Source organism: Natator depressus, chromosome 11 (genome assembly GCF_965152275.1).
Source record: "Natator depressus isolate rNatDep1 chromosome 11, rNatDep2.hap1, whole genome shotgun sequence".
Classification (NCBI taxonomy): domain Eukaryota; kingdom Metazoa; phylum Chordata; order Testudines; family Cheloniidae; genus Natator; species Natator depressus.
In genome coordinates, this window is record NC_134244.1 from 12,380,392 (window position 1) to 12,405,119 (window position 24,728).

At 41.6% G+C, this 24,728-nt stretch overlaps 1 protein-coding gene across 6 annotated transcripts in view; it reads left to right on the forward strand.

Moving 5' to 3' along the window:
* KALRN (kalirin RhoGEF kinase) overlaps positions 1 to 24,728 on the forward strand; it is a 766,757-nt gene that overhangs the window by 525,971 nt on the left and 216,058 nt on the right. For all 6 annotated transcript variants that reach the window (XM_074967163.1, XM_074967166.1, XM_074967164.1 and 3 more), the window contains exons 18-27: positions 2,789 to 2,938; positions 4,033 to 4,147; positions 6,106 to 6,221; positions 8,470 to 8,592; positions 11,783 to 11,965; positions 13,098 to 13,216; positions 14,645 to 14,711; positions 16,428 to 16,537; positions 20,024 to 20,093; positions 20,996 to 21,085. In XM_074967163.1, the coding sequence (XP_074823264.1) occupies positions 2,789 to 2,938; positions 4,033 to 4,147; positions 6,106 to 6,221; positions 8,470 to 8,592; positions 11,783 to 11,965; positions 13,098 to 13,216; positions 14,645 to 14,711; positions 16,428 to 16,537; positions 20,024 to 20,093; positions 20,996 to 21,085 (1,143 nt within the window). The remainder of the gene's footprint in view (positions 1 to 2,788; positions 2,939 to 4,032; positions 4,148 to 6,105; positions 6,222 to 8,469; positions 8,593 to 11,782; positions 11,966 to 13,097; positions 13,217 to 14,644; positions 14,712 to 16,427; positions 16,538 to 20,023; positions 20,094 to 20,995; positions 21,086 to 24,728) is intronic.

The window sequence follows — 24,728 nt, forward strand, 5'->3', positions numbered from 1 at the left end:
AGGTTTTTTTGATAAATGTCACTTTGAACTATCTGAAAACTTTTGTGTTGTCCCCCCCCATTCTTCTTTTCATTAAAATGATATGAAAAATATTTAGTTTGAGTTTTTTCTCTCTCCTTCCCCCAGGGGGAAAAAGGGAAAGAGAAAGGCGGTGAAGGAGGGAAAGAGCCTGAAACCACAATATTTTTGTTTAGAATTTAGATTAATGTTTTTCTTTTATTTCAAACATTTTTTAAAAGGGCTCTGTTAGTTTGTTTCTTTCCTTTGAAATTGCTCCCGCTTAACATTTACAGTTGTTGACGAGCCCTAGCCAGAAGTATCAATGCTAGTTAGGCATCCTGATACCAAAAAAAAAAAAAAAAAGGAAATAAATGATGGAGTGACCACTCCTAACCCAGTAGTACAGGGCAAGGTAATGTAGACCGCATTAAGAATCATATATCAGCTCTACCTTGCCTTGTTCTAGGAGTCTATATATTGCAAAGTGCATTCGAACTGGCTTCTGGTATGGTTGGATTAGTCCATCCCTTGCATAAACAAGTGCAACTCTTATTGAGATCAATGGGAATTAGGTTTGCTTACCCCGGGCTTCTCATATGGATGCTCAGATGGCATTTCTTGGTTTAACTTAGCACAATCATGCAGTTTGTGTTGGCGGGCACATTGCATGTCTTTGGGTTGGGTATACAAAAGGAAACAGTGATTTACATTGATGCCTGCAGAATTATTCACATGCAGTTAGTTCATGCAGTCGAGAGTGCCAGACAGGCCCTGTCAGGACCAGCCACATTAGGAGCAGAACAATGCCCTGCAATGGGTGTAGTTGATTTGATGGTAGCACAGTTTCTTGTCCATTATGGAAAGAGATTTTTCTAACCCCCCTTGTTACAAACTACTCTTTGGCTAGTCTCCAACATGGTTTGTTAAATGCATTTGTAACCATGTTCAATGTAAATGCAAACCTTGTTACATGTGTCTTTGGCTGGCAAGACTTTTGAACATGGTTACTATCCTTAGTATACATAGGGTTGAAAAGAACTACTGCAGCTAAAGGTATCTGAGGGGAAAAAAACTCACTGAGGGATAAATGGGTGCCTTATGCAGTGAGAAGCACTGGTCAAAATATATGTAGTTTATTTGTCAAATCTAGACCCTTTTTCCACTGGTGGGTTGTTGATGAGCATATTGCCATGTCCAGCTCATTGGTTGCTTTTATTCAGTGAATGTTTGGTGTAAAGATAGTTCAGCTCACAAACTGTTCTCTGCAAGTAATTGTTCATCAACAATCAGGCTTTTTGATTGGTCATCTAGGTCACATGGTGTTTCTGTTCCCTGATTATATGACAATAATTTTTATACACAGGAGGATAGCCTGAATAGGTAACTGGGGCTTTGATACTCTCAGAAAGGGAGTGGGGAAAACTGTAGGGAGCAGCTGTGGGAGAGAAGCTGGGGCTAGGGAATTGTAAGAAATGTTTGTACTTTTCCATAACTCTGTTCCACAGCAGCTGTTCTGGCTGCCCCTATACTCCCATGATTTAAAGTTATCCAAGTTCCTTCCTGACTGTGTTTACAACAGACTTTATGCTAATTTTTCCTCATCATGGTAACAGAGTAATGACATTTGCATATATGAGGCAGTCCTGTTTGTAAAAGGCATGCACACAACGCTGTTCATCTCGTTTGGTTAATTGCCTCAGGGCCAGTACTCCAAAACATTTTGATGCCCTCAAAAACCCCAAAATAAAAAGCAGGTAAGCCAAATGCTTATTCCGTGTACAGCACCTGGCACGCTTCCTGCGCAAATAAGTGTTCTTGTGTCAACATGCACATTTGCACACAGACATTCTCACAAATGCAAGCTTCCTCTGAACATCGGCCTTGTTCATACGAATATTGGTGGGAAGTGTGAACGTGGTCAAATCCACCTTCACTGAAAATTTGGGAGAATGTTTGAAGGACATATTTTTGACTTCAATGGGCCTTAGCACATGGGCGATAGAGCACTTAGAATCCCAGTCAATCACTATCAGTGTGCAGTCTTTTCACAGCAGCAAAAGCTCTGTTGCTATTAAGGGCTGCTCTGCACACTATTTCCATACTGGTTAACTATAGGGGTTTAGTTGGCCCATTCTGGTAAATTTACCAGAGTAAGCTATACCTAAGCAGCTTGTACCAGTATAACCGCATCAACACTGTGGGGTTACACCAATTTAAACTATAACCTTTTCTAAAAAACTGTTATGGAAACTGGCCACAGACAAGACCGAATGTTCAGCTGAAGAAAATTAATTCCAGATTTAGGTTCTGTTTCAGGAAAGTATTTAAGCATGTGTTTAATTTCAAGCATGTGCTAAATCTTGTTGACTTCAGTGGGATTAAGCACATGTCAAAGCACCTTTCCTGAATAGGGATCATTTCCTGAATGATCTTCTGGGGCCGGATGGAACCCTATCCCAGTATAAACCTCAGGGTTTCTCACCTGTTATTCCTTAGAGGGGGAGTGGGATTTCTCCCCTTAACCAGGATGAGTTACAGACCACAGCCCCAAACTGCAGGGATCCCTAGTGTGAAGAATGGATGACAGGGCCTTCTGTGAAGAGGCCCTTTGCACCCACATATCCAACACTCCCTGATGGCACTGCTCCCATGGACTGAGATTCCAAATACTTATCTGTGAAACACTTTTGACTGGTCTAACAGTGAGCTAATCAGCTTTTAATGAATCTTTATGTTGCTGATTATGACTCTGGTAACTGCGCTGCTGTGTTTTGGGGCCATTCTTCAGGTGTGCAGTGTGCTGGAGAGTCTGGAACAGGAGTACAGAAGGGATGAAGATTGGTGCGGAGGTCGGGATAAGCTTGGACCAGCAGCTGAGATAGACCATGTCATCCCCCTTATCAGCAAGCATCTGGAACAGAAGGAGGCTTTTCTCAAGGTACTTCTGTAATTGCTCGGAAACTCTTTCAGGCTTGGAAGAACAGCATTATTAAGTATTATTATAGTAATTTATTTTCTAGGAGGCAGAGCAGTTTAGAGCGATGTTTTTGCACTTGCAGGGTGGGAGGTTCTAAATTCTAATCCCAGCTCTCCTACCGACCTGCTGTGTAACCTCTGGGCAAGTTTCCCACCTGTATAATGGGGATAGTAATACTTACCTGGGAGAGGCATTGCAAGCATTAATTAGGGAACATTTGCATTACAGTTGGAGCATGTTAATTGCTACAAAAATAGTATTATTTGTTCGCAAAATTATTTATTATGAAAATTTAAAATACCAGATACTACAAGGTATTTCATATGTGCTTATTTGAAATTTACAATGCGTAGAATTCCATGTAACTAATGAATTAGAGATGCATGAAGTAGATTTCACCTCCACAGGGCAGCATCAGGGTTGATTCTGGGCTTTCTGCCTGCCATCCAGGTGTTAGACCATATGAGCTGCTGAGCTGGCTGGCTTGAATGTCAACGAGCCAGGAGCCTGCCACCTATTACAAATGATTATACTTATTTGAAACTACTCACATAGGCCAGTCTTAAAAAGTGAAATATATAGATCACTCATTGTGGTATGCAATGAGCAAACTTCATGAGGCATTAATGGTTGCATAGCACTGGAAGGGGCCTCCTGTGTTATCAAGTTCAGTCTTTGCTATCGCAGGCAACCCTATCATATAATCACATTCATAAATTTATCAGTCGATTTCTGCTAGATTAAAAATGTATGCTCTGTACCAGATCTTTGCACAATTACTTTATTAGCATCATTAATTTGCTTCAGGAAATTAAATCAGCCATTGTTTCTAAATAGCCAGGTATTTTAATACTGTGTAATGCACCATCCATGAGATTGTTAGTTTAGTACGTGATGTGTGGTGTATGTGACTGTCAGATGTTGTGCTCCAGAATTCTTTCATGCATGAGGACCTGCTTCTGGAGGTCAAGAGAAAAACTCACTATTTAATAAATTTCCTCTTGTTTTATTTTTACTTTTGCAATGGTAACTCTTCTCTTGCGGGGTTTCCATAGGCCTGCACGTTAGCACGAAGGAATGCTGAAGTATTCCTCAAGTACATTCACAGGAACAACGTCAGCATGCCTGGAGTAGCAAGCCATACCAGGGGCCCTGAGCAGCAAGTAAAAGGTTGGTGCATTGATGCAATGGCAGCATTAAGATTTTTTCTCTCACCAACCTAGATGTCAGATTCTCATCATCCTAAGGCTTCTAGACATGTCATAAAGGAGCCCAGAAGCTTATTACCTTATATAACTGAAACAACATCCATTATCAATAACTTTAACAACATCTTGGGACCTTTATGAAGGCATTCCTTTCTCTATTAGACCGAGTTTCTCATACAAAACACTAACTTTGGTGAATGTTAAATGGACATCAGAAAAACACTGGCTCTGTGGCTCCTCTCATTTGGATGAAGTCTACGGGAATGACAGGGTGGAGTTCCATGGGTTGTGTGATACAGGAGGTCAGACAGGATGATCATAAATGACTTCTGGCCTTAAAACCTATGAAAGTAAGAATAGACACAAATCAAGTATAAGATCTCAATACACTCCTTTCCTGCCAAGAAAAGCAGAAAATCAAAATCGAAATATGCTTGTCATCAGAATGCAATTCATCAATTCATTTTTTATATTCCAGATCACGCTGCCACATCAAGCACTAACCAACTGTCCTGTCCTTCACTAGTCTCTTTCACTTGGTCAAAAGAACATTGTTGCAACATAATGATATATTTGAAGTTTTTGGCTGTGTTTCCACTGCTACTCCCCCACTCTTAATCGAACAGTTGCTAATCTATCCCCAGCAATCATGTGAGGTGCTGCTAAAGACGAGCCTAAGTGAATCTGCAGAACTAAGCAATTTTTTTTATTATTGAATTACTTGTGAAGTTGTAGAAAGGAGCAGATTAATGGCAATGCAGACATCATATAGATTAATAACAAGAGAGCAGGAACCTGGGTTATTTGTACTCAGTAAGACAATAAAAATGCCTCTGATCATCACAAAAGACACTTTTTCTTTCTATGAATGCTAGTGTTTCTATTGGTGCCAGATTTAATCTCATATTTAGCTAAAGTTGTCCATGAATTTGACAAATTGGTTGTATTTTGTCACTCTGTGATTTCTGAGTCTATTAAAAATTATGGGCCCTGATTCAGCAAAGTACATAAACACATGCCTAACAGTATGCCAGTGTGTAGTCCTTATGTGAGCATGCAGATAATCAGTTTTTCAGTTCAGTGGCCAAACCAAAAAAGAGGGGGAGGAATCATTTTAGGTTAACCTGAAATTAAATGTTTTTGAATTTTTCAGCTAACTGAAAAAAAAATAAAAAATTCATTACAGGTTGAACAAAATGTTTCATTTCATTTTGTTTCTGGGGTGTTTTTACCTTTAAAAAATTAATAACATGTAAGTAAGATTCAAAGCAAAAAGTGGTTTTGGATCAAAATGTTGAAACATTTCATTTAGAAAATGTCAAAATGAATGTTCCAACTTTTTCTAATGGGGGAGGAGGGGTGTTCAACCAAAACAATTTGGTGAATTCAACACAAATTTACAAAGTGTTTTCGTTGACTCAAATTTGCATTTTTTTTTGGTGAAAACAATTGCATCTAAAAATTTCACCCAGCTCTAGTCCTTATTGACTTTGACGAGACTACTCACATACTTAGGTGTCTTGCTGAATTTGGGCCTTGGTCCTCAAGCAGGGCTTGACTGGATGGCTATTGCCAAATAAACTAGTCCACAATAGCTCCCCATGTGGACACTCTACTCTGGAATAAAAGTCACTTTATTCCAGAATAATTAGTGAGCTTCTAAAGCAGAGTAATTATTCTGGAATAAAATCACTTTTATTTTGGAACAGAGAATGTCCACATGGGGAACTATATTAGCTTATACTGCAATATTGTATTGTATTTTTGTCACTAGTCTTTTTTAACCCAATGGTTTGTTTAAGAAGGATGGTCTGAAGGGCTCTACTCCTGCAAGTTCACCCTTGTGACAGTGAAATGAGCTCAGGCTTTGTTGGTTTATGTCTGCGTCCACTTATAGAGCCATTCTGCTTGGCCCCACAGCCATTCTGAGTGAGCTGCTGCAGAGAGAGAACCGGGTTCTTCACTTCTGGACTTTGAAAAAACGGAGATTAGATCAGTGCCAACAGTACGTGGTCTTTGAGCGCAGTGCCAAACAGGTACGGTAATGACCCAGTCCTGTCTGGGGGTTTTATACATCACCATTGTATATATATATCACCCTTTTGTGCTGGGCTACCACTGCATCTCAGAATCCTATCTGCAGTCTGTGATTTGTAACTGGCAAATGGAAATAGAGGGAAAACCCCTACATTTTGGAGGCATTTTTAAAAAAACAAGAATAATAGTTTTGTCAATCCAAATTCTTGGCCAGTTTTGCTCAGTGGTTTGAAAGCAAGAAGAATGAAAAATTAAAATCCACACTTAAGACCCTCCGTAATGAAAGGAGCTTCCAAATATAACTCTGCATCTTACAGAGCACACTGACAGAGCAGACAAGACTTTGGCCTAGATACAAGGGTAACCTGTAAAGTGGTATGAATTTCCCCTTGGTAGGGGTATTTGAGGGAGTCTGACAGAACCCAGAGAAGTCTCATGTGAATGTAACTTGAAGTCAGTGGGAGTTTTGCTGAATTAAGAACCACAGAATTAGACTGAAAGAGTCTGGAAGAGTGAGATGTAGCAGAAAAAGTACCTAACAGGGAGACGTTTGTCCCTACTGTAACTTATAACCTTTCGCACCTTCTTCCAGTTCCAGGGCCAAATCTAGCAAAGAGGTGTAAGGTGGTGTTATGTGTTGGCAAGTGAGTGTAAGGTAGTCTAAGTGAGTATAAGGAAATATAAAGGTGAAAGTCTCCACAGCTTTCCCCTTGTGTAGTTATTTATAGTAGTGCAAAGTGCTTACTGTGTGAGTGACAGGAGAATTCTGATAGGGCTATCTGTCTATCTCAGGATTAGGCAACCTACGGCACGCGTGCCAAAGGCGGCATGCAAGCTGATTTTCAGCGGCACTCACACTGCCCGGGTCCTGGCCACTGGTCCGGGGGGCTCTGCATTTTAATTTAATTTTAAATAAAGCTTCTTAAACATTTTAAAACCCTTATTCACTTTTCATACAACAATAGTTTAGTTATATATTATAGACTTATAGAAAGAGACCTTCTAAAAATGTTAAAATGTATTACTGGCACACGAAGCCTTAAATTAGAGTGAATAAATGAAGACTCGGCACACCACTTCTGAAAGGTTGCCGACCCCTGGTCTATCTTCTGCATTTATAAGACATCCATTTCCTTAATATCTGGGTACCACACACAATATGTTTTTTAAAATTTTGTTATTCTCACAATCCCCGTGAGGTAAGGAAGTACTGTCATCTCTTCTTTACAGTTGGGGACCTAAGGCACAGAGAGATTTAGGGTATGTCTACACTGCAGTGAGACACCCACGGCTGGCCTGTGCCTGCTGACTCGGGTTCGCCAGACGCAGGTTAAGGTGCCATTTAATTGCAGTGTAGATATTCTGGCTCAGGCTACAGCTGGAGCTCTGGGACTCTCCCGCCTAGCAGGGTCCTAGAGCCTGGGCTCCAGTCCGAGCCCAAACATCTACGCCACAACTAAACAGCCCATTAGCCCGAGCCAGCTGGCATGAGCCAGCCGGGAGTGTCTAATTTCAGTGTAGCCATACCCAAGTGACTTGGCCAAGGCCATACAGGAATTCTGTGTCAAAGTAGGGAATTAAACCTGGGTCTCCCAAATTCCAGGTTAAAGCCCTAACCGCTGGACATTCCTTCCTCTCATCCTTCCTCTCCCCCTCCCCCCTTTGCACAGGTATAAATCACTAAACAAGGGGCAAGGCAATGGAGAATCACGCCTTACATTTGTGCAACTTGCATACGAGGAGGCTGAACAAGATAAGAAAATGCAGGTTAATAGGTGTAAGAGTTGGGGTGGGGAGGACTCTCACTCATTTTCCTGTTAGCTGGTTTTCCTAGTACAAGCCTCCTTTCTGGCCCCACTCCAGTTGCACATTGCCATCCTGCCAGTACAAAGCAGCTGGAAACCCAGTTGTTCTGGCCCCCTCTGTGTAAGGGGGATTCCTGGATTGTGTTTCGCCACTGAACATAGTGTGGCTGAACCAGAGAATCTGTTCTTCCACATGTAAATTATTCTCACTTAAAATCCCTTAACTCACCCACAGGCAATTTATGCCACTTTACATATCCCCTCTGAATCTGGCCAACTGATGGGTTCTCTTGATGTGTCCTTAGCATATGTTTTAATACACGGAGCACAAGGTCCCACTGGAACCAAGATCCTTCATTTGTAAGAGTTTTCATAAGAGGAGTAATTCTTGAAATACAGACATATTTTTTAAATTTTCTTTGGTTGCTTTTGCCATTCCCAGGCCTTAGACTGGATCCAAGAAACAGGCGAATATTACCTCTCTACTCACAACTCCACAGGGGAATCAGCAGAAGAAACTCAGGAACTCCTGAAAGAATATGGGGAATTCAGAGTACCCGCCAAGGTAAACAGTAACAACATTCTAATTATGGCATCTGCCTTTCGTGAGCCTGTGTTTATGGTTCCTATTTCACACTCCCTTTTTCAGGGGCTTAGAACTGTGCAATAAATATTCTCTGGATTCTGGAATCTGCTGTTGACATTCTTGGCCCAGGAGGGAACTTTTTCTTTTGAGAACTGTGACACACCATTTTTTAACCAGTCTTGAGCACAAAAAGGGGATTTTTATGCTGTCTTTTGTGGTGATGGGGTAGTTTTGCTCTGCTCTAAAGCAGGGCTAGCTGATTTGTACAAGGAATAATTCACAGGTATCAAGTTTCTAACTTAGACATAGTGAAATTCCCGCCACAAACAATTTTGTAAAAAATAATTGAATAGTTAATTTAGCCTAACATAGCTGAGGTCACCTTGGCCTGGATGGATGTTCCTTCTGTAATTACTATTGCAATTTGTTTAATTGATTCTCTTTGGACTGGCTACTTACGACCATCCTATTCATTAGAAGTGCTCCATTGATCCCACTGAAGTACTTCTAATGAATGGGTTTGTAAATTCCCAGGATTAGTTCTGTTGTGTCCTGAGCTTCATTAGCAAGAAACTATTAATTGCTATGGAGCATTTCTGTGGAATCTGGGGTTGTCATAGATTGATGATGGGATTGGAACTGCTTCAGGCAAACTAATCCAAACCAAAGTTAATTTATAGACAGAAAATACACTGAATCCACAAGGATATTAACAGTCACAGATATGGATCTAAATTGCTAAGCCTGACTACAGCAGGGCACCAGCCTCAGTGTTATGCAGCCTCAATCCACTGTGTATAGAAATGGATATTCCTTAATTCTTCATGTGAATGTCCATGTTTGTGTGGGCTTCTATCACAGACTTCATGTTCATCCTCCTTCCCTTCTTTTTCTTATAAAAGTTTGTGAGTGAATATGTTGTTTGTGAAATGGGGATTAATGACAAAAGAGTGAAGTGGGTATAAGTCAGGGTTCTTTTAAAGCAATAGCTCTCGGAGGTTTTCAGTGCCTTAAGCAACTGGAAAATGTATGCCTCTCCCAGACCATTGCCACCTTCAGAATAAGATGTCAATGAGCCGTTTTCCAACCACAATATTTTCTTGTCCAAGGTGAAGATGCAAGAGCAAAGGCACTGATAGTTTTGTGAATTACATACCCTTCTGACAAGGTGAAATTGAATTTAATGAAACAATTTGTAATTTTCACACCTACTCCTTCCTCAGTTAATTTTCTAGTGCTACTGAGGTGGCCACAGACTCTCCAATTCATGTGTTTTGCTAGTGGAACTTCTAGAACTGCCTTAAAGTTTGAAATCTCCTGGAAGTTTTGTGGAGTGAAACATACGTTTGTACATTCCTGGCTAGATTTTCTGAGGTGCCACGCATCTGAAGCTCTTTTGATTTCAGAGAGAGCTGCAGGTGCTCCTCACCTTTGAAAAGCAGGCCATGCAGCATTCTTCAGGACAGAAGGCAGATGTACTTTGGGGATGTGATTGACTCTCATTCTGTTTTTGAAGATTAATGTTTGAGTCACAGATGGAACTCAGTTTGATTTGCATACTTTAGACATTTGCTTTTATAAGCAGTTTTCACCACAGACAGACCGGGCTCAAATCCTACATCCAGACACCTTCAATTTCTGGAGGCAGTTTGGAATTCAGACTTAAAATCCAGCTCTAAATGTAATGATTGTTCCGTTTGTCTACAATGGACTGAGCCAAAACCCCAGATCTGAAACATCCCTAAACATCAGATCCCATGGTGATTGTGGCAGTACATGGACCTGACTAGAATAGAACTTGAAGAGGGTGGAAGTCTGGGTATGAATGTTATATCTTGGGCCCTTTTTAGTTTTTAATGCTCTGATTAGAACTAGAGCATTGTTTTATATCTGGATCCAGTACTTGGGTAGGACTCTGCCACCTCTATGATCGATCAAACCATATTCAAACTAGTAGAAAAAGAGCCTGAGACATAAGCCCTTGTATTAGAGGCCTGGCATGAGGCAGGTCCTGCTCACAGAATTTGGCAAGAACAGGGCTAATATTGCAGAAATACACACTCCTAAGAAGTACTAGTCACATAGTGCTTATGCAAACACATCCCGATATCAAGGATGGTACAAAAACATTCCCCATGGATAACAGGAACACACTGAACCCTCCTAAAAGATAAGGTCAGGATGACAGTACATGTTTTAATTGAACCAACATATACAAAATGATGGGTGATAACTAATGACATCAGGGGGTGGTAACTAACTATGTCAAAGGGGCAGTACTAACTTGTTTGTACTGGGGTATAAAGATGAATCTCAGAGCAAGTATCTTTGGCCAGCCTAGGGAGCAGTGGAAAGTCCCGCCACTGACTGAGCTGCGTCCATTGTTACGGGCATACATGTATTAGTGGTCCGGTAGAGTCTGCGGGATACTAGTACTGTGCTTTGTCGACAATAAACCTGGCCAGGTGACTTCTTCCCTTAACGGATCTTGTCGTCTTTGGGTGATTTGTTTGAGGTCTGCCGTGCCACCTGTCTGCACAGGGCTGGGGCAGCACACAGAGGGAACACACACACATCTATCAACATCTAACCACACAAACATCCCAGAAATTTCATTCAGAAAGCAGAAATCAATTACTCAAGCCCACCTCCCCAGTGATGTTTTGAAGTACTGATGACAAAATGTTTAAAAGACCTAAATATGGATTCAGAATGATTGTGTATATATTATGGTGGGAAACTTGAAATGTTATCCACTGTCCAAAATCAGAGCCATTACAAACAATGATTTGATATTTCTGTAGGGTTTATGACATCAAAACAAGAAGTAATAGGTTAAGAAAGAAAAGGTCTGTCAACCTTTCATCATATTTTTCCTTTATGCATTTGTGAGTACAGTTGTGGAGCCTTAACCTTCCATATTTCATGCAGGGGATTTCTCACCCTGCAAGGTGAATTCCATTGATTAACACTGAGTCCTCCTTGCAAAAATGGCATTGCCTTGCTGCAGGACAGGCGGGAGTTTAAAGCTTCTGGACTGTACGTATTATGAAATAAAGTCTTTATTTTAGTATGTGTAAGATTGTGAACTGCATCTGGCTGCTGTGTGAATTAAAATCAAAGGAAATAATCATAAACCTGTCATAACCATGGACCATGTTTTGGGCAGCAAACCAAGGAGAAAGTGAAGCTTCTCATACAGCTGGCTGACAGCTTTATAGAAAAAGGACATATACATGCCGCTGAAATTAGGAAATGGGTCACCACTGTTGACAAACGCTATCGGGACTTCTCTCTGAGGATGGGGAAATACCGCTACTCACTAGAAAAAGCCCTTGGAATCAATACAGAGGTACTGTAAGTCAATGTCGTGCTGTGATATTACACCAAGCAATCCAGAAACAGCTCTACCTACAGAGAAAAAGCTACTCATCTGAGGTCAATAGGCTAACAGAGTCATAGATGAGAAGGAGGAAGGAAGAGCCTTCTACACAAATGCTTGCGCCCATAAGACAGGGAGATTGTATGGATACTGGGGAGGAGTGGGTAATAGATCAATCGGGTAAAACAATCCAAGTTAATTTTATCATAAATCACAACTCCTGTTCCCAGCCCCTGGTCTTGATTTCCACATTCCAGCCCTTACAGCTAAGGTCTGAGAGCTCCCCATCACGTCTCTGGGTTCTCCTAAGGAGATGTCCAGTAAAACACAGGAAACAAAAATGTCACACTTTCGGTATTTTGTAGTGGGGATAAAAATCTTTCAGGCATCCATTTTACATCATAAAGAAACAAAGGACACACACAGTCATCACCAGCAAACCCATAATTTAAAGGCACGTTTAAGGCCTCTGTTTTACACACCCCTGCTAATCACTGTCTAGATTGGAATGCCAGGGGCAGAAGAGAATTGGAAGCAGGTATTGAACCTGGTGTTGTGAGGAACTAGAAAGAGGCCTTTCTTTCTGAACACATTGTAGGATAAATACCCATAGACTTAGATTGGGGATCAGATTCTGTTCTCCTAACTCAGGTGAATAGTCCCTTTAAAACAAATTGATTTAATCTTAGGCTAGATTGAAATACTTTACACTGAATAATACCTCACTTCCAATTATTGCACTATTTTTGGAGTAAAGTACTACTGAACTAATTTAGCCTGTTAGGTGTAAGGTAAGCAGATTTAGTTCTTTGTCTCCATTTTTGTTCCTAGATAGACATAATGGTAGAGACCTTATTAATACATAGTCATTCAATTTTAAAAAAATTCTCTCTAGGTGAAGCATAAATAAAGGGTGCTGTTGATGTCTCTCTCGCTCTGTCTCCTTAATTCTTCTGTTTATCTCTGAATTTGCTTCATTTTATTTTTGGCAGTTTTGTCCTATTTTTATTCCTTTTTATCTACTCAGTCTTGCGAATGTGCTGCCTATTACATAGCACTGGGATTAGACCCAATTTAAAATCTGTGTTGTTACTGTTTATAGGATAACAAAGACCTGGAACTGGACATCATTCCAGCGAGTCTTTCAGACCGGGAGGTGAAGCTGCGAGATGCAAATCACGAGGTTAATGAAGAAAAAAGGAAGTCAGCCAGAAAGAAAGAGTATGTGCCAAAACACACACTGCAACAACACAGCACATGAAGTGACCCTTTCCCATGGTCACAACCAGTATTAACGACTCCATAATTCCAGCCAGTTGTGGGGCGATGGAGATATGTCTATATGGGCTTGAATAGAAATTGTGACTGTAGGCTGGAGTGATTTCAAAAGATTTAGTTTGAATTTCTTTGTGATTAATTATTTTCAGAAAGGTTAAGGAGTAAGTCAGAGAAGTGGATTAGTACATGCTGGTTATAATAATTGAGAGACTCGTTATCACTAGGGTCTTTCTGTCTGGATAAAAGGGAGAAGAGAAAGTTAAAATAATATGTATATGTGCAATCAAACATTGTTTCCCAATTAACCTTTTATGATCAGATGGTGTGAAATCCTGATCCCATTGAAATCAAGGGGGGTTGTGACATTGACTTCAGTGGGGCCAGGATTTCACTCACGGTGTTTAAAATTCAGGTTGAGATAGGCTTAAAAATCTCAGAACTAAAAGTCATATAGGCCAGGCTAAAATAGGGAAAAACTGTAATTTCAGAGCACACATTTTGACTTACTTCATATGTGTTATGGTTCTGAGTTTAGTCATTTATACAGATGGTCTTTCTCATGCCTGTGAAATATTAAGTGTGATGGAGGGACTGTACAAGAAGTTGTTTGGTTTTGAGGGCATGTTATATTTGTGGTTTTACAAAGTTTGGGCCCAGATTTTCAAAATTTTGGGTGCACAACTTGAGAAACTTAGGGCCTACTTTTTTCAGAGGCGTAGAACATCCCAAGCTCTGATTGACTTCAGTTGGAGCAGTGATTGCTCAGAACCTCTGAAAATCAACATCTACATGCTTCAAGTTGGGCACCTAATAACTGAGCCAGCTAAAGGGCTAGACTGTGCCAATCCTGACACTGAGTAGTTTACTCTACAAATAGTTCTACTGAAATCAAGGTACTCCTCAACATGAGTAAGGGTGACACAAGGTTGCCCATAAATAGTGGATACTTCTAAAAATGTAGGTGGTGTGGGCCAATTTCAAAGTCCTTACTTATACAAAAGTCCAGTACAATTGGTGGGAGTCACATGACTAAGGACTTCAGGACTGCCCCATAGATAAGACATGCCAAAGGATTGGAGAAACACATTGTAATTGGATTTTATTCCGGAAGGCTGTTTTTTAAAATGTGGAACTATACTATATGTAAGATTGGTCCCGAGTGACTAGAAAATACGTGGTATTTTGTTCATAAATTTGTAAGGTATGATTATTATTATTTGAATTCCCATAGAGCCTAGGTAATACCAGTTAGGTGAAAATTAGAGTGGAACTGCACTGATTTATGACAAATATAGAAGAGATTTTTTCTCTTTAGTAATGCCATAAATGTGTATTATGTACAAGCTGACTGAAAGACCTTCCTCCTTCCAGATTCATTATGGCTGAACTGCTTCAGACTGAAAAAGCGTATGTCAGAGACCTGCATGAATGTTTAGAGGTAAGTTCTTTGCCCTGCAAGATCATAGTATTCTCAGTAATGATACAGCATCCTCGCATATATTTGTGCTGTTCTAGACTGTACAGTAAAGCCTGTGCGTCAGACACTGACTGGCACCTGCAAGGAGTGAGAGGGTGTGTGAGAGGATGCTAAGGCAGGTAGGAGGTTTCCTTCAATTCAGCTTCTCTGGCCCCCGGCAGTGGTGCTTAGGGGAAGATAAAGAGGCAGGGCTGGAAAGTGCAGACAATCTGGTTCCACTGGTGGGAGCATAGGCACCAACTTCCTCAGTTCCTGGGGGAAGCTTGACCCTCACTCCGCCACAGGCCTCACTCCCACTCCACCCCTTCCCCCAAGCCTCCACCCCACCTTTTTCCACCCCAGGCCCCACCCGTACAACACCCCTTCCCCCTACCCCGCCTCATTCTGCCTCCTCCCCTGCCCACAGTCCTCCCCCTCTCCCCGAGCACCTCCTGCATACCACTGAACAGCTGATCACCGGAGGAGCTGATCAGCAGGGCCCGCGAGCAGGCTGGAGGCGCTGAGGGTGAGGGAGAGAAGCTGATCCGGGGAGCTGCCAGTGGGTGCTGAGCACCCACTATTTTTTTTGTGGGTGCTCCAGCCCCGGAGCACCCATGGAGACAGCACCTATTGGTGGGAGTTGGGGAAGAAATAGAATGAGCTATTTTTTTACATTGCCAAAAAGAGAAAGTGTTGCAGATACTCTTATGAATATGTCTGTGTGTAAATATTTGCACCCCAAGTGACAGTCTGAGCTCTCCTCTATTTCTAAAAGCTTCATTCATCCATTCAGAGAGTAGAAACACTTCCACATGACTTTGGGGCTCAGGTCACTTGCAGGTTTAAAATAGTGTAAATGGCGGATTCTCTGTAACTTGAAGTCTTTAAATCATGATTTGAGGACTTCAGTAGCTCAGCCAGAGGTTATGGGTCTATTACAGGAGTGGGCAGGTTAGGTTCTGTGGCCTACAATGTGCAGGAGGTCAGACTCACTAGATGATCATGATGGTCCCTTCTGACCTTAAAGTCTATGAGTCTGTGGAAAACTAGGTAATTATGAATAGCAAATACTTCATGAATTAATCCAGAGACTGAAATTTGTTTGTTTAAAACATTCCTTAAATAATTTGTGTGTAACATCTCATTAAAAATTGAACTCTGTGCCTGGATAATTTGTGAACAGAAAAAGGGTCTGCATCACACTGGTAAATACTGTGTTGTAAATAGTTTGCTAAATTCTCTTTAAGGGTTTCCTCTGAGTAGATCTATGATACTGAGGACAGTAAACAAGGTAAACCTTACAGAGGAGGTTAGCATTCAAGTTCCTACATCTAGAACGTGGCTTTATACATAGAATGATAAACGCTTCGCTCTTAAAGTTGTGAACTCATCTTACCTTTGAACTGTTTTCGGTCTGTAGTTCTATTTGGCCATCAGCAGTGAGCATTCAGAGACAGTAAGCTCTGGTTTTGTTGCCATGATTTCACTTCCCCCTCAGACATCCTTCTCTATGTCAGCACTTCGAATTTCTTGAGACATTTTTCATGTCATTGGAGCATTTCCATTTTATTTCTTTTCAGATTGTTTAATCTCCAAGTGCACATTTCCCTTGTCAATCTGTGCCTTTGGCAAGAAAATAGGAAGCTCTGTTCTTTTGCTTTGCACTTCTTGGTGCTAAGAATTTCTTGTGTCTTCCAGACCTACCTTTGGGAAATGACAAGTGGAGTGGAGGAGATACCTGCTGGGATTCTTAATAAAGAACATATAATCTTTGGCAACATTCAGGAGATTTATGATTTCCATAACAAGTAGGTTTTCCTAATGTGTCCAAGAAGGTTCATTAATTAAAAAAAAAAAACAAAAATCCACAAATCATTCTGTACGTATATATAATGTGTGCTGAGAACTGGTACAGTAGTATTTGTAGAAAGGCATGGAGTTATTGATCCAAACTTGGGGAGTACCTACTGTTTCCTTGTTTACTTCTTTGTAAAAATAATTAAAATTTTATTTAAACTTTGCTTATACCTGATTAAAGACATGCAAGTCAGACTAGTAATACAATAAAAGCTGTTTTATCCAGCATGTTGAGGCAATGGGGGGTGCCGGTAAGTGAAAAATGCCGGTTAACTAAGAGGGAGGGGATTGGGGTGTAGGAGTGGGTGTGGGGCGCGGGCTCTGGGAAGGAGTTTGGGTCTGGGAGAGGGCTCAGGCAGCTGGTTGGGGCACGGGAAGGGATGCGGGGTGCCAGATCCGGGGAGGTGCCCACCTCTGGCGGCTCCCCGCAAGCAATGACCTCTCCCGGCTGCTCCTAGGCGGAGGCGCGGCAGTTGGCTCTGCGTGCTGCCTCCACCTGCAGGCACCGCCCCCACAGCTCCCATTGGCCACAGTTCCCAGCGCTTGGGGTAGGGGCAGGTCAGTGACAGCGCGCAGAGCTGCCTGATGTGCCTCCACCTAGGAGCAGCCGGGACAGGTCACCGCTTGTGGGGATCCCCAGGATCCAGCAACCCGCGCCCCCTCCCACACTCTGCGCCCCCTCCCGAACCCAAACTCCCTCTCAGAGCCCACGCTCCACACCCCCTCCTGCGCCCCAACCCCCTGCCGGCCCCACGCCAACCAGACTATAAACCGGCATTTCAATGAAAATCAGAAACGCAGGTTTATAGAGCTTTTTGGCTGGTGAAATTCCGGATAAAACAGCTCTTACTGTAATAATATAATAATAATGCTTTGCAGTCTTATAAGCTCTTTCCATCTAAGTATCTCAGAGCACTCTACAAACATTAATGAATTAAGCTTCACACCACTGTGAAGCAGGTATCATTATCCCCATTTTGGGAAAAAACAGGCACCAAGAAGTTATGTAGTATTCCCTCAATTTTAGAGATGGGAAAAATGGGGCCTAGTTTCAGAGTGTATATACCATATATGTATCATAATAATTTTTTTCCTATTTAGAAGTTAAAAGCCCAGATCCCTAGCCATACAAAACATATCTCAGGTTATAAACTGATTGATGTAAATCAATAGGACCCTTGTTACCAAATGAAGTTAATCAAAATTAGAGAAATAGAATCTCTATCCAGCTGGTCTCAGGAAGCAAAACAATCATTGTTATCACCTCTGAATAATTAGATTAAATTATTGTTAAAAGTCTGAGACTCTCTTGTATGCTTAGCCCACTGAAGGTCTGCCAGATTTAATCACCCATGCCGAATGTATCCAGCCTAATAAAGATCTTCTCATATTACATGGGTCAAACAGAGCATCAGCAGTCTGGTCCTAAATCAGTGAAGTCAGTGGGAGCTTTGCCATTGATGTCATGGGCACAGAATCAAACCCTATCTGATTCAAAGACTTGATCTAGCCAAGCTGGATGGGAACAACAGACTGCTTGATTTGTAAATTCTATCAGTTTACTGTATTGAGATGAAATCAGTAAAGTCAACCATTTAAGTAGAAATCTGGAATCTTGCCTGTCAAACATATCATCTCTTGAAAAAGGCTGGAAACAGAAGAAATGATCAATGGGAGATTAAGAAATAGCCAGTCATACAGCCACCTATACTTACAGCTAACCTGTAGCTCCCCCTACATCAGGTTGGGACTATACCCTTTACATTAATCAGATTTGCATTCACTTATTCTTCCCTTAATGTATATATGCATGCAATAGGAGTTATATACACAGCACCCAATGGACACTGGATCCCATAATTCCAATTCAAATAAAGAGTCTTCAAATTATACATCAAAAAGTGAGGCAATCTTAGAAGCAAACACATCAAAACAACACTTTGCAGTCCTAAGGATTTGTCTGCGCTTCAGTCAGATAAAGTGAAACTCGTGATATCTTAAACCAGTACATAAATAGATATGGTCCAACAGAGACCATATCACTCACAGATTGTGCAGTCAGCATTAAAATGAACCAGAATGGTAGGTTCAAACTATTTGTATTACATGAAAAATGTCCTATACCTTGTGGATATATAAATTATATGACCACTTAAAATGCCCAAACTTCTTATTGGTAGATTTCCCTCCGCCTCTATTTGCTACTTACTTGAGCAATGCGGTGGTCTGGTTTTCACCCCAATTCCCCTTTCTCCCATTGTGGTGTCCCTCCCACCCATTATGTTTGTTTTGCAGTGATTGATGTTTGTATCCGGGAGATCCTATAGGATTTGCTATTGTAGAAAACAGTAGTGCACAGCACATACAACTGTTTTCACACCCTCCTATTCATTCTGTTCAGTGACCCTTAAGCCAGAGGAGTAACTTGAGTGATGTGAAATTTTCCATCTTTCAGCAGAGGATGAACATCCTTTGCACTGCTGACCTAGGGAGTGAGTTTAGTCCCAAGGCCCTGGCTGATAACTTGAGACTTGCCCTCAATTCTCTCAATTGCTACCATTGCCTAATTTAGCCTAAAATACTATAGAGGGATTGTGGTGTAGTGGACTGAGTTCAGGCTCAGAAGCCATAAACTTCTGAGCTCCTATCCTTGCTCTGCTACTGACACACTGTGTAAAGTTGGGTAAATCACTTAACTTCTCTGCCTCATTTTCCCATATGTAAAATAGGGATAATGCCACTAGAGGTGGTTGGGAATTTTTCAACAAAAGGTGTTTTTGACTGAAAATGCCAGTTCATTGAAATTTGAACTTTTCGTGGGAAATAGTTTTGACGAAACTTTCTTTGGGAAGATTTCTCAGGTTTCTTAGAGAGTGAGAAATGTTCCACAACCGCCCAGTGGTGAGAGCGTTCACCTTTGACTTGCAAGACTCAGATTCAAGACCCACCTTTGCCTAAATTAGAGCAAGGACTGGAATTTGCCGAGTGCTCTAACCACTGGGCTATTGGTTATTTTGGGGTGAGTCTCTCTCTCTCCCCCCATTTTGTCCTGATGCGCAATGGGAACATTTTTGAAATTTTCACAGCTGGGAAAACTGTTTCCTACCCCACTCTAAATATTATCTCCCTGACAAGGTTGCTGTGCCGGTGAATTAGTTCATGCCTGCACAGCGCTTTGTTGCCTCTACAGCACTATCCCAGTGCTAAGGATTGTCATCTTTTTATCTGTTGTTGAGCCATGGAGCAAACGTTTCAGATGGAGCAGTCGTGTTCAAAGAAAAAAGCATCCATTGACAGTAACACACTTTTTCAATGGCCAGGCCATAAAACACATTTGATTAGCTTTGTAATGAAGATACTTTTAACAGTAATCTTAGCATGGTGCAGATATTCAGCTATACAGAGTAACTAACTCTAGCTGTCTCTCACATTTTCAGCATTTTCCTGAAAGAACTAGAGAAATATGAACAACTGCCTGAAGACGTGGGTCACTGCTTTGTCACCTGGGTAATGAGGCTTCCTGCTTCACTATTTATTATCTCCTCAAACCCAACCAGAAGCAAGCTAGAGATTGGGGCAAATGATACTTTCCGAGTGATGAGTAGAGGACACTTAGAGCTATATTGTGACTTGGAGTGCACATCTGCACAGAGAAGTAAAGGGAACACAGCTGTACGCTGCCTCCCTGTTTGCTCCTTCCCTGCAGCAATGGAAACTAGAGCCTTGACTCCCTCTCTTGACCCCCACCCCACCCCCAGCTTTCCTGCACTCACTGGCCAACACAGCTGAGCCAGTCTGGGTGATAAGTGATATAGCCAACAGTAAATTACTACCTCCCCTGGGAGCAAAGCGGAAGTAGGGAGGGCATTGTGGCTCCATTCAGCACTCAGGTATCCAGAGTAGATGTTTGTGTAATGAACCCCTGAGCCATAATTCCTTCCCTGAGAAGTCTCTGTGGCCCCACAGTGGTGGGCTGTGTCCTTGTGACAAAATATAGCCCTTAACTCTGTAACAATTGCTTCAAGGCAGAAGTAAATGTTTTCAGACATTGTTCACGTTTTACCAACAATCTGTTGTTAAATGGCCCATCTCCTGTAAGGGACTGGTGTGTGCAGAGTCTAACACTTACTCAGTACCCCAGAATAAAGCTGAAAACGTTTGCCTGAGCCTTCTCTCTGATACCTCTAGATTTGTTAAAGACAAGCATACAGGTCTAATATTTGGTGCACCTCGTATTCCTCAGCTGGAAGAACAGTTTGCCTTTTATTTTTCTATTTAACCTGCAATACTCTCATTACAGTAAGAGGAACTGGTTTACTGCATGTATTTATCCTGCTGAGTCTTAATGGGTGATTGTGGGAGCAGAGCAATAGCTTATCTTGCTTTTCCCTTGATGTTTGTTTTCACAGGCAGATAAATTTCAGATATATGTCACCTACTGCAAAAACAAGCCTGATTCCAGCCAGCTCATCCTGGAGCATGGAGGGACTTTCTTTGATGTAAGCAGCTCTTGACGTTCTCCATCAGAGCACACACTGTTGCTGAAAAAGAATATTATAAAATTTTAACATTTGTCCTTTTCCTTCTTTGGTATTTGATTCTTTCTTTCCATTGCAAATGTCACATAATGGTTTCCCTCCCGCTGGATAATGTATATGAGCATTGTGTGATGTGCAGTCTTCATCACTGGGGAAAGTTGGTCCTAGTAGGGTTGGGCAATCCTTATGGGAACCTTCATCTGGTTTTAGAATCAAATCATTTTAAGGTTCTGGATGGTTCAGATTTCCTCTGGCCTTCCAGTTCCAGTGACAAAATCAAACAAGAGACTCTGAGCTCATTATATTTATACCTTGAAGTGCCAAAATCCAATAAGGGGATCTCTTCTCACAGCATTTCCAAGATAAGAAGCTAATCCTGCAAACACTTACTAAACACTTGCCTAAACATGACAATACGTGACCACATTGATTTCAACTGGACTATGTCTAGCCGTAAAGCGCTAAGCCTGGCAATAAGTGTGTGCAGGATCCAGCCCCAGCTTTGAAGACAGAGGTGGCTCAGACAAAACATGCATGCTTGTGGATTCTTTATTTGAACTAAATGCGTTCACTGAACCTCTGGAGTCTGGTCTATCTCTCATCCATACTACCACTCTGTTACTCCAGTCCTTTAGGGACCACTGTGGGTTATCCTTAAAATTTTAAATACATCTCCTTTCCTAAACACTAAATGTCGTCAGTTACAAATATAATCAGCCAGCAGGGTTCCTATTCATGCAGCTGGTACCATGGTAATAACTGTATGAATCAACTCGTGAACTCGTTATAGGCCATTGATTAAATTGTTTCAGTTAAATTCAGTATTTAGAGCTCTTAAGTGAACCAGAAAAATGAAGAGCATAATATTCTCTTTTAAAAATAATTTGCTCTGGACCTCATAGTGCTCTTTGTAAATTAGCCAGCTCCTCTTCCTAAAAGTATATTTGACAGTTAAATAGTTTTACCAGCAGGTGGCACTTGTGCCTATTTAATAGTTTAGAAGTGGCTTCCCTGGGATATGGAACATTTCAGGGGATTTACCGGTTTATCAGTGTGTTCACACAGATGAAAAGGTATTTGCTCTGCAAAGCTTTTCCATCACAGTCATGTATGTTGACTGGAGATCTTCTGATAGTGCTTAATACTGCAAGTTAAAGTTTCAGCATCTTGATGTTTTGCAACGGCAAGTTCTGTTTTTATGCGGCCAAGGTAGGGATTCTACTATGCTGAAAAACAACTTGGTATGCAAAGGGAGAAAAAGGACATGCCAGAAACACTGGAGGGTAAAAGGTCTCCATAGTCCCATATCTTGTGAAGTCAATTACACCAGTGCAAAGTGGTTGTAAAACTTGCCCATTCTGATGTGGTTAGTGTTTACTTTGCAGTGGTGTAAATGACTGCACAAATTGAAGGGCAGTGGAGAATCAGGCCCTCAGTGTAATATGAAAGAAATTAAATTCATCTTTCCAATTCTTCTTAATGAGATTTGGACAATATCCAGCACATCTTGCTAAAAAGATACTCTCTGCAATAATAATCTTCCATGTGTATAGTATCTCTGAGGATTTCAAAGTACTGCACAAAGTTTGCAAACGCTTGAGTCACTCCATCCTCCACAGAAATGCAGCCACCAATGGGAGTAAAGTAGCAATCTAGTAAAGGACCTCATTGAACACCCATTCAAGTCAATGGGAATCTTTCCATTTCAGAGATCTTTCCCTAAAAGCACATGGCATTGCTAATCATCAGCATAGGACAGGCAGCAAGGGAGACTGCCACATCAACTCTGAAACTACAGGAAGAATTTAGGAGTCAGAATGTAGTTACCCAAATTGGTAATTTGGTTGGGACATTGGAACCAGCACCCTTATTCTTTTGAAAATAGCAGTGAATTCTAACGGCCACAAGTTACTTGATTCACCAAACTCTTCCACCTCTTATATCTGTTCTTCTGTAATACCTAACTGTGTAGCATTAAAATTGTGTATATTTTCTTCATCCAGTAGCTTCAGAGATCACTGATGTCTAATAGACTTGTTAATTTCTTATGACACTTCTTTAATTCAATATATTCTCCACAGTCACCAGATATAATTGTGGCTAGTCATACAGGCCAGATCCCCAGCTAGTGTAAATCAGCATGGCTTTGAAGTCAGTGGAGTTATGCAAGTTCACACCAGCTGAGGATCTGGGACATAGATAAGAAACATTTGATCCCTGTTTCTCTCTTCCATCTGCCTCGTGGACTGTTTCTCTGAATCTGCTGCAATTTAAACAATAACAGAGCTGAGTACTGCTTTCTTATTTAAACTATCATGAGCAAGATCCCCTTCTGGGAGTGTTGGAGCAGGTCAAGGAAAATTTGGCCAGAGCATAGACAGACGGGGTGCCCAAGAAGACACAGAGAAAGTACAAAACAAGGAGGATCTGGTTCAAACAGTTGCCCATATTCTTCCCCTCACTTGAAATATTTTTCTTTCGATCTTAGTAAAAGCTCAGTGTGTTAGTATAGAGTTGCCACCGGGCACCTTTGATTTGCCTGACCAGCATGCACACAGCACAATGTGGTAAGGGTCACTGACCTTGGCGGTGTTATAGGGATTCATATTTCCGCATGGATGGAGTGTTCTTGAACAATGTCTCCAATGAACTAGAGGTAAGTTTTTCTTCCTCAGGAAGCAGGCAGAATCCCTGTGTCTCCTTAGTTAATTCTTCAAGAGATATAGTGCTGCAAATTCATATAGTGCTTTCCGGCATCCAAGTGCTTTACAAAAGATCCCACTTTACAGATGTATCTGAAATCTTTTATGTCCTGTCGGCAGTATCACATAGCAGTAACTGCTCAGGATGCAGCTCCATACTCTGGTCCTTGTGTGGATGGCCATTTTGTGTGTTCTAAGGCCCTGTCCTGGCTAAAACTCCTGACTGACTATATAACCAGTCAGAGACTTCGACACCTCACCACCATTCAGCTTGTGTCCACCCAGCAATTTTGCTTCCCTCATAACTATGTTTGCACATCCACACCGCACCTGCTTCTATGTGTTTTTGTATCAGTGCATCAGACACTGGGTGAGATTTTGTTCTTCACCTATTAGAGATGCAGCACAGAACTTACAGCCCAGAGGAAGAGGGGAGGAGACTTTAAGCCCGGTCCTGGGCTTCTTCACAACCCCAAGCGTAACTGTCTGAGTTACCCCTGGGTGGCAGCACTGCCCAGAATCTCTACAGTGCCATGTTCTGTGATCCCACTCCCCATATGTCCTTCCTGCCCTCACCCCCATGCCTCGTGTGTCTCCTATGCCAGGCTGTGTGAAGGAGTCCTCTGGAGGCTGTCTTGCAGTTGTCTGCCTCCATGTCTATTCTGGGGAAATCCTCCCTCGGTAGGAACTGAGACTTTTAGGACCCCTCTGGTTCACTCTGGCCTTATTCAGTGTAGAAGGGCTGGGCAAGTATGAAGATTTCACTGTTTCTGAGCAGCTATCCCATAGTGCATCAGCAGGGCCTAGTGTGCCTCGTGAACATTCACCAGCAGCACATAAGGCAGTGCATTCTGGAGTGTCCTACTGCCCCAAGAGCTGGGACACAGGAGGGATGAAACGCT